At 55.1% G+C, this 9943-nt stretch overlaps 2 protein-coding genes across 2 annotated transcripts in view; one reads left to right on the forward strand and one right to left on the reverse strand.

The window, feature by feature from the left end:
- ECSCR (endothelial cell surface expressed chemotaxis and apoptosis regulator) overlaps positions 1 to 5377 on the reverse strand; it is a 32245-nt gene extending 26868 nt beyond the window's left edge. Inside the window, exon 1 of the mRNA XM_054388968.1 lies at positions 5288 to 5377. Within this exon, the coding sequence (XP_054244943.1) occupies positions 5288 to 5345 (58 nt within the window). The 5' untranslated portion in view covers positions 5346 to 5377. The remainder of the gene's footprint in view (positions 1 to 5287) is intronic.
- A 3022-nt stretch (positions 5378 to 8399) lies between these two features.
- SMIM33 (small integral membrane protein 33) lies at positions 8400 to 8822 on the forward strand. Its single transcript, XM_054389461.1, has one exon. The coding sequence runs from the start codon at positions 8400 to 8402 to the stop codon at positions 8820 to 8822; it is 423 nt and encodes a 140-aa protein (XP_054245436.1).
- The last annotated feature ends 1121 nt before the right edge of the window (positions 8823 to 9943 follow it).

The following is a 9943-nucleotide window of genomic DNA, read 5'->3' on the forward strand; positions in this document are numbered from 1 at the left end:
TATTATTCTTTCCAGTAGTTCCAAGATCCACCAGGTTTCTTTGGGCATTGCTGGTGGTGACCAAGCTGTGTGGTGTTTGTGAAGCACCATGCAGGAATGGGATCTGCTGGGGCTGGTTCAGCTCCCACCCTGTGTGTAAGGGGCTGAGTGGCACAGGAATTTCTCATAATTCCTGCTATTTCATTTATTTTTTTTTCCCCTTAATTCTCCTGGCTGGAGCCTCAGAGGAGCAGCTGAAGGATGTCCCTGCCTGGATGCAGCCATTGCAGCACATGGGTGCTGAGGAGGCTCCTTGCAGCTGCTGCCTGAGGTGCTGAGTCTCACAGAAGCAGCAGATGAAGCACCTTGCCCTGACAAGCTTCATGTGAGTCCACATTTTATTGACCCTGGTGATACCACCCAGGCTTTATTCCCAGATTTCAAAACACTTTATGGAAGAGGTAGTTTTATTAGCCCTGTTTCTCACCTGGGGAAGACAAGGCACAGAAGCATTCTGTGCCTGTGATAAAGCCCAGTGGTCCTGTGTCCCCATCCAGTACATCATCAGCTGTGACTCATTTCTAATTGCACCAATTTCAGTTGATTCCAAGATTTTTAGAGGCTCCAGGCTCACTTCTAGCTCAAGAATGAGAGGAGCTTACTGAATTGTACATCTGGAGCTGCCTGCCCAGAGCAGTGCTGCCCTCAGGAGCATGCAGAGGCTGCAGTTGTGCAGGGTGATGGTGGGAAAGGTTGAGGAGATCCACCTTGGACCCCTCATCTAGCCAAGAACCAGAGGGGGCTGTCCTCAGTGCCAGAAGGGTTTGCCTGGCTTGCTCTGGAGTGTACCTGGATGTGCTCCACACCACCACTGACCACAAAGAGCTTCACATGAGCTCTCTCTGCCTCCTCTGTATCTAGGGTGACCAGGCCAAGCCACCAGCTTTGTTTCTGCACTATGATTCTGTCACAGAATCACAGAATGTTAGGGGCTGGAAGGGACTTTGAGAACTCATCCAGTCCAACCCCCCTGCCAAAGCAGGATCACCCAGAGCAGATCACACAGGAACACACCCAGGTGGGTGTGGAATATCTCCAGAGAGAGGGACTCCACAACTCCCCTGGGCAGCCTGTTCCAGTGTTCTGTCACCCTCACAGGGAGTTTTTTTCCTCCTGTTTCCATGGAACTTCCTCTGCCTCAGCTTCCACCACTGCCCCTTGTGCTGGCATTGGGCATCACCCAGCAGAGCCTGGCTCCAGCCTCTGGGCACTCACCCTGCACATCTTTATCAACATCTGGAGGTGCTGGAAGGTGTCCAGAGGAGGGCCACAAGGATGAGCGGAGGGCTGGAGCTGCTCTGCTCTGGAGACAGACTGAAAGAGTTGGGGTTGTGCAGTCTGGAGAGGAGAAGGCTCCCAGGAGACCTTCTTGTGGCCTTCCAGGATCTGCAGGGGACTACAAGAAAGCTGGGGAGGGACGTTTGAGGGTGTCAGGGAGTGACAGGACTGGGGGGGATGGAGCAAAGCTGGAAATGGAGAGATTCAGATTGGATGTTAGGAAGAAGCACCATGAGGGTGGTGAGACACTGGCACAGGTTGTCCAGGGAGGTGGTGGAAGCCTCATCCCTAGAGGTTTTTGCAGCCAGGCTGGATGTGGCTGTGAGCAACCTGCTGTGGTGTGAGGTGTCCCTGCCCATGGCAGGGGGGTTGGAACTGGATGATCCCTTCCAACCCTAACAATTCTATGATTCTATGAACATGAATAAGGTCACCCCTCAGTCTCCTCTTCTCCAAGCTAAAGAGCCCTCAGCTCTCTCAGGCTCTCCTCCCAGGCCAGCAAATCCTTGATCTCAAGGAAGTGGATCCCAAGGCAGTGGTTTCTCACCAGTAAGGGGTTAGAAGATTCTCCCTAACCTGTGGACCCCAACTGCTACTAAGGCAGCAGTGCCTTTTAACCACATCCCTGCTCTTCCATCAGCTTTGTACAAGCTTCACCAGTTACTGGCAGCAGGGACAAAGTCTTCTTCAAACTTGGGTTATCTCCATATCTAGAGATATTAGAGGGGACTTTGTTCCTCTCTGCTGTGCTGGAATGGTTCAGCTGAAAGGTAAAACCAGCCCCCCCCAGCCCATAAGTCTGTAAAAGAGACCAAATGGAAGGTTACTTCTTGTGGTGGTGGTGGTTGGGGCATGCTGAGTGAGCTCCTCTGGGCAGGTGGACTAAGGAGGCTTTCTTGGCAGTGTGGTGCCTTTTGCTGGTGCACCACAAGGCACAGATCTCCTTTTTTGTCAGCCTGGAGCTTCAGCCCATGCCTTGGCTTTCCCAGCAGGAAGGTTTCATCCCCTTCAAGGACACCTGTTGCTGACTCACCTATTGTAAATGGGACAGTTCTGGGAAGTGTCTCTGGCCACCTCAGTCAGCTCTGCAGAGCCATCTGTGGGGTTTCTTGTTACCAGAAGGGAGCAGTTTATTTTGTGAGCAAACATTTCTCCTAACCACCTCCTGCTTTCTCTTCCTTTTTCACCAGGTCAGGTTGTGTTGGCCTCTCCTTTCTGACCAAGGAGCCAGCTTTAGGATGCAGTGGATGCCTTGCTTTAAGGCCACAAGTGTCTGGAAGGTCTCCTGCTAGGTCAATGTCTGTCCTCTACCTGCACCCCATCTGCTCTTGCTTCTCATCCATCCACTGCCTGTGGAGCAGATAAGGAGAGCAGTGGATGGAGCAAGCAGTGGGAAAATCCTGCTGGGTTCTCATCAGCTTCCAGAAGGAATTTTTCAGTGGAAATCTTTTGTCTGGGAAATGCCTGCCCATTGTAATGGGAACTGGTCATGGGAAGAGGTTTGTTTGGACAAATTTGCTGTTAAGTGTTTCTGGGGGAGGAAAAACAGATTGGAAAGATTCCAGCCCTTCCCACTTCAGCAATTTCAAAATAACAGTGTTTGAACCTCCCTCCAGAGAGAACTGTGAGAGCTTACAGGAAGGAATAACAAATTCATTAATAAATGAATGAAGGCACACAAAGTAAACCAAGAAAAGGCTCATGTGGGAGCAGGCAGCTGTTAGTTTCCAGCAAGAGCAAGTTCTGAGATAAACTCCACCTCCTCGGGTGCAGGGAGACATCAAAGCTCTTCTATCTTGTTGAAGAGCTCTGAATTCCCTTCTCCACCTGCCTGTGGGTGTCAGAGATCTGGTGGCACCACTGACCCCCAGCTCTGCCCCTTTCCTGAGCCTGCTGCTTGGGCCTTGCTTCCCCCCCAAGTCCTGCACCATCTCAGCGACTTTGCTGCATGATTCCAAATCAAATCAAAGCAGTTTCAGAAGTGTGGGGCTCAATGCAAAGGGGTGAGGCAGTGGGGAAGGCTGGTGGTTCAGAACGAAGCTGGAGAGGTGCATCTGCAGCAGCAGCAGTGCTGTCATCATCATCAGTGGCCTCAAGCTGCACCAGAGGAGGCTTGGGGTGGGCATTAGGAAAGAAAAAAAAAATCACTGAAAGGATTGTCAGGCACTGGAACAGGCTGCTCAGGGAGGTGGTGGAGGCACCATCCCTGGAAGGGTTTACAAGCTGTGGTGCCTTGGGATATGGCTTAGTGGTGAACTTAGCAGAGTAGGACTTGATGATACTGAAGGTCCTTTTCCTTAGGACAAGGGGCAATGGATATAAACTCCAGCACAGGAGGGTCCACCTCAACAGGAGGAGGAACTTCTTCACTGGGAGGGTCACAGAGCACTGGAACAGGCTGCCCAGAGAGGTTGTGGAGTCTCCTTCTCTGGAGACTTTCCAGACCCATCTGGATGTGTTCCTGTGTGACCTGTGCTGGATTCTATGGTCCTGCTCTGACAGGGGGTTGGACTTGATGATCTTTGGAGGTCCCTTCCAACCCCTAACATCCTGTGAGCCTCTGATCTTTTCCAGCCTAAAGGATTCCATGATTTTATGATCTGTTGGTGTTGGCCTTGCTGGGTTCTGCACTAGCTGCTGGGCACACAGGTGCTGAGAGCAGTCCCTGCCTCACAGTGTTAAGCAGATGGCAGAGGACAAAGTGATGCTCTCCAGAGCAAAGCACAGAGGGTGACATCCCTTCCACTCGAAGCTGCAGCAGCTGGGTCCACCTGGGAGGTGAATCTCTGACTCCACACTGGGCAAGGGCTGGATCTTGGCGTGATGCAGCCGAGCCTGAGAAGGAGCCTGACGGCTTCTGTGCCATTCCTGTCCTGTGCACACCACACCAATGGTTGCAAGAGAGAAAAGAGCATCCTGGGCAGGTGCTGAGGAGAGCCACAGTATGGCAAAAGGCCCTCAAAGCCCTTTGCTAGCAGGCACAGCTCACCCCTCTGCTGAAAGCAGCAGTATGGCCTTTAATGCAGAGAGGAATTTTCCAATCCATGTGTTCTGACTTCTCAGAACCACACAGCCACTGGCTGAGCTGCTTTCTCTTCCCTGCCTTTTAAAGTCCCCCTTATTACCAGCGTGGTGGCTGCAAACCACGGGCAGCCTCTCTGGTTTAGTGCTGGAGCTTTGGCTTGGAGAGCTGTCACACTTTAGGGCCTTGTCTGTTAGAAGCAGCAGTCTGCATTGTTTGTGTTTCAGCTCCCAGCTACTACAGCTGTCAGCAGCACAAGAGGTGCCTGATGGTGCAGGAAAAGACAAACCTGTCCCCCTTGAGAGCAGCATAGGGGTTCCTCCATCCCACACCCTGCCACTCAGGTGGGGAAGGGGATCTAAAGGAGGGTTCTCATCAAGGGGCAGAATTCTTCCCACAGGGATGAGGTGTGCTCTGCAGGAGTCTTGCACATGGGCTTCGTATTTATAGCAAGGAGAGGGGAAATGAAAATCAGCCAAGGGAATAATAAAAAAAAAAATCTCTGAGGAAAATAATGTCCTGCACATTTGAGTGTCCTGCCTTTAGGCTTGGTAAAAGTCACCTGCTGCAGAACAGCTCCTCAGCAGCAGAAACACACCTTTGGTTAGCCAGCAACCACCACCTTTGTTTAACCAGGAAACACCACCTTTGGTTAACCAGGAAACAACACCTTTGGTTAACCAGGAAACACCACCTTTGGTTAACCAGGAAAGAAGTCCTTTTGTCCCAGCACTGTCAAACAAACCCTTTCAACTTGGTAGGGCTACATTTGCCTCAGCCACCTACCTCCTGCCACCCCTGAATTTAAAGGCTGAGCTTTCCCATGGCAGCACCCACGCATTCAGCCCTCTGGCTGCTTCCCTTTGGTGCTCCCCATGAAGCCCGGCTCCCCAAATGCCCCCGCCCAGCACGTTTCCCCCTCCCCACGGTGCGAGCAGGACATCTCACCTCGGAGCAGCATGCAGCAGAGCAGCCAGAGGAGGGGATGGATGGTTGGAGCCTGCATCTTCTCGGTGGCTTGTGGCTCTGCAGCCCTGCTAAGGCTCTGTCCATCCCGGGAGGGCGAGGAGCGATTTGCCTGCCTGGGTTGACTCTCTCAGAGCTTCCTGTTAAAGAATAGAAGGAAACGGGCTGAATCCACAGGGGAACTGTGTTTTGTAGCCCATTATGGTCGGGGAGGATGTGAGACATCGCTTGCCGACGGCAAAGGAAACTTCGCCATCAGCCTGTGGGGGGATTCGGCTCTCGCAGCCAGGGAGAGCGGCGGCGCCGCGGGGGCTGCCCTGCTCTGGGCCTCAGCGCCTTCTCTTGTGGTGCTGGCGTGTTTGGGGAGGTGCTTGGTGTGTGGGGAGGATGTGTCCCCCAGGTCCAACCCACTCCTCGCCAGCCATGAGGGCTGCAGGATGCACTGTGCCTTGCTGGGCGAGGAGCTGCCTGGGGAGCTGCTCCTACCTCCCACCTGAGAGGGGAGTTCTGAACATCTCTGGAGGGATCTGGAAATATTTGATGCTCCCAGTGCCAGGGTATCTCAGCAACCCAGCAGGGTATCTCTGCTTCCCTGTGCCCTGGGCCTTCCTGTGCAGCTCCAGCAGGCCTGGGCACCAGGACCTGCTGGCTTGGGGATGCAGGTTTTCGGGTAGCAGCTTCCTTCCCTGCAGGACATGCAGCACACGGCAGGCTTGGACTTACCCTAACCCCAGCTCCCTGACAAGGGGAAGACATAGAAAGAAAGTGGGCCAGTTCTGCTGCCCATCCAGCCCAAGAGGTTCAGGACGTTTGGTTTGTTGGCCCTGACCTTGTCTGTGCATGTCCTGTCTGTCTGTCCCCTGGCACAGTTTGAACTCCAGAGGTAACAAGTTAGCCCACACTGCTTGTGAGCAGATAGGTTTTTGTGGGGGAGAAGGGTCTTAGTGTCCCACATGGGAAAGACCCCTGTGTCCACCCATCTCAAAGGGTCCATGCAGGTGTTCAGGATGCAAATCCCCAGGATTGTGTCTCCTGACTTGGGGAGCTGCATCCAACCCCCTCCCACCCTACCTGGAAAGCTGCAGAGCCTTGGCTGAGGGCAATGGAGCTGCTCCTTCACTACACCAAGGGAGTGCCTTCTGCTGCCAGCAAGGGCCTTGCTTCCCAGGCCTGGAAGATGTTGTCAGGAACAGAGGGAGAGTTCTCCCACGCGCTCTGCAGCTCCTTGGTTTTCAGTGGATCTCTTCAAACCTGTACAAAGCCCTGAGCAGACCATCAGGGCAGGCATCCATCAGGCATCCTGCAGCAGCCTTTGCTTTATCAAAACCTCTGCCAGCAGCCTCCCCCATCGGTTTCCCCTGCCTTGCACAGATGTGCTGCTCAGAGATTATGCTATAGATTAAGGTTTTACTGAATCCTGAGATGAGTGCAAATTCCCAGAAGCTCCAACATGCGGCCAAATCTCTTCTGGGCGCTTGGCTGGATGGGGGAAGAGGCAGTTCCCGCCCTGTCCTCCCCATGTGCAGGGAAGAAGGAGCCCAAACATTCAACCCAGGTTGTCTGCTGAGAGCCTCCAGGTAAGAGCAGTGTTGTTTGGGGGTGAAAAGAGAGGGAGATGTATTTTGTAATGGCTGAAACTCCAGAGGATCCACCTTTTCTGCTCTGAGATGGGCTCAGGGTCACAGAATGACAGAATTATTGAGGCTGGAATAGACCTCTGAGATCATCCAAGTCCAGCCTGGGTGGCAGCAGATCTGACCACTGATGTGAAATGTAAACCACACAGCATCCCTGGACCAGGGGATGGTAGCTGCCTGCGTGTGAGGGTGAAGGTTGCTGGGCTCAAGGGCAGCATCTGCTGCATGAGGGGAGAGATGTGAGAGCACTGACCTGGCACTGGCCCCTGCCTGTGACCCTGAGTGGGTCTCAAAGTCCAGAGCTTCACCACGGACTCACACTGCTGCTGCCCACAGCAGAATGATCCTCCCACAGAGCTCCCCAACAGAGAACATCGACCTTGGGGCTGCATCCTCTCTCGGGGTGAGGATCCTTCCAGCCCGAAGCGTTCTGTGGGCACTTTGCTGGGCTGTGCAAAGCCTTCCTGTGCAGCAGGGCAGCTTCGTACACCCAGCTCTTGCCCACATCCCGTTTGAACGCCGGGCTGGTGGAAGCGGGGAGGAGGAACTGCGGGCTGGGAGGCCAGGGGTGGTTCGTGTGCAGCCAAGGGGAGGTAGATGCCTCCTGCCCGAACAAAAGGCCGCTTGTGCTTGGGCCAGAGGAGGGCTTTTTTTTTTTTTTCTTTTTTTTTTTTTCCCCCAGCGAGGGTGTGTGACAGCGAGGGAGGGGGCGGCGGCGATGATGTGGCAGCGGCTAGGTAGGGAGCACCTCTGCCGCTCCTGGGCTGGGCAGCCGCTTCCTCCTCTGCCCCGGAGAGTCTCGGGGGGAGCTGTGACGTGGCAACTGCCGAGGTGACTCTGACTGCACCCACACTGCAGAGCCATCCCGGAGGCTTTGTCTGCTGGTCCTGCTCTCAGCTTCTCAGCCTCCCCTGTGGAGATGATGGTTCCCACCCGGCAGGGACATCGAGGTAACCCCTGAGGAGCTCTCCCTGCCTTCTCCCTCCGCTACTGCTCCCACCCGTGCTGGCTTCCGTGGGGGTTTGTGGCTGTCACAAGGGTTGCCTCGTGGTGTGTTTGGTTGGGGTTGGGTCTCGCAGAGAGGTTCCTGTGGGGTTTGGAATAGCACTGGGGGACTGTGGGTGAAGAGGGAAGGGTGGAGGGCTCCCCCTTTCCATCACTGGCTGCAGCAGGGAGGAAGACCCCCGCACTGAAGGTAGCCAGGACAAGGGGGCACAGGGCATCACCTCCCTGGCTGACAGTGTCCAGGGCACCATCCCTACAGCTCCAGCTACTCCTGCCAGAATTTATCCTGGCTCACAAGCCTGAGGGAGAAAGAACTTACAGGAGAGTCCTGCTCTTCATGCAGGCAGGAACTGCTGGCACGAGGGCAGGAGATAAAGACCCCAGAGGGCCTGTGCTTGCTGCTCACCCCTTTCCACTCTGCATTTCTCTGTCCCAGGCCAGCCTGCTCAGCCATGAACACCTCCATGCCCAGCAGCCAGCTGAGACAGCCTGAGCCCCAGGAGGCAGCTGCCCTCACTCCCATCTCCATTGTCAGGAGCATGACCAAGAAATCCGATGGCCTGCCCATGATCTCCGTCATCGTCGCCATCTTCGTCCTCTTGGCCATCTTCATCATCGTCCTGGTGCACTACGGCCCCCAGCTCCGCACCATCCAGATCACCCTCTACCAGGAGCCCATGCCCCAGGACCTGGACGATGGGGTGCACCTGACGGACTGGAGGGAGCTGGGCTCCCAGAGGAAGCTGCCTGCCCAGCCCTACCAGCTGGAGCCAGGCGGCCTGGACGTGGCTGGTGTGAGCTGCCAGTGCTCCTGCAAGCATCACCTGCCCTGCGGGAGTGCTGAGCCCAACGTCATCGAGGTCACATACCTGTGACCAGGCTGTGGCACACCCAGGCAGGGCTCCAGGGACTGTATCCCCCTGCAAAGGCAGTGACTGGGATGTTAGCCTAGCTTGAGACTCACCAGTTCCCACAGCTGGAGCTTTCGGCTCCCTGGGTTGTGTCTCCTCCCAGAGAGGCTCCCACAGAAGGCTGTGTCACTGGAGTGACCCAGCAGCAGCCCCCAGAAGCCCATCCCAGGAGCACCACTGTCTCCAAGCAAGAGCTGACTCTCCAGCCCAGGCTCTGGGGCTGGGTCAGCCTACACAGGACAGCGTTTGCATCTCTTCTGGTTTTTCTTGCCCTGGTCCCACGCCATCTAGGAATGCCCAGGAGAGCTCTCTTGCTCCTTGCCCCAGCTGGGGAGCTCTGGGTGTGTGCTTGGCCCCTTGGCAGGAGCTGGGAGTTACATCACCTGGAGCTGCTTCCCAGATTGAAGATATTTCCACATGCAGGGTGTCCTCATTATGCTCTTTATATGGCTGAAACTCTGTCCTGCCTCCTGCCAGCCCCAGCAGTGGGCTCAGCCCATCGAGGCAAGCAGCCAGAGGAGAAGGAAGCAGCAGCTGAACCTGTGCTGGTGTGTCAGTGGTGGAGCCAGCAGCAGATGACCACATGCTTAGTCACCAGGTTAAGGTGGGAGAAAGAGGTGGCATGGCAGAGGCAGGAGAGGTGAGAAGAGTCTATCCACCACCCCCTCCTGCAGCTGCTTGAACAGAAATGGAGAAATGTGTAGCTCTAGGCAGAACCTGCCAGATCTTCATGCACAATGGCAGGGGTGGAGAGACCTGAAGTCATCTTCATTGTGGTCACCTTTATTGTCTCCATTGCTGCCTGCTTCCCTGTGCCAGGGGAAGCTCTGCTGGGAGACAGTTCAGTGTTGGAAGGAGCAGGGCATGTCCCCACCTGAGGAGGGAGTGAAGGGGGAGTTGTCTATGGATGTTGATGTGCCTTGGTCACCCTGGGCAGAAGCTTGCTGAGGTAGCACAGAGGGAGCAGACAGAGGGGTGAAAAGTCATCCTGAGCTCTCTAAGGCTTCTGGTGGTGGCAGACCATGATGACCTCTCAGCCCTGGGAGTCTCTCTTCTACCAGAGCAGCTGGGCACCTCCTTGGAGA

Source organism: Indicator indicator, chromosome 18 (assembly GCF_027791375.1).
Source record: "Indicator indicator isolate 239-I01 chromosome 18, UM_Iind_1.1, whole genome shotgun sequence".
NCBI classification, from domain to species: Eukaryota; Metazoa; Chordata; class Aves; order Piciformes; family Indicatoridae; genus Indicator; species Indicator indicator.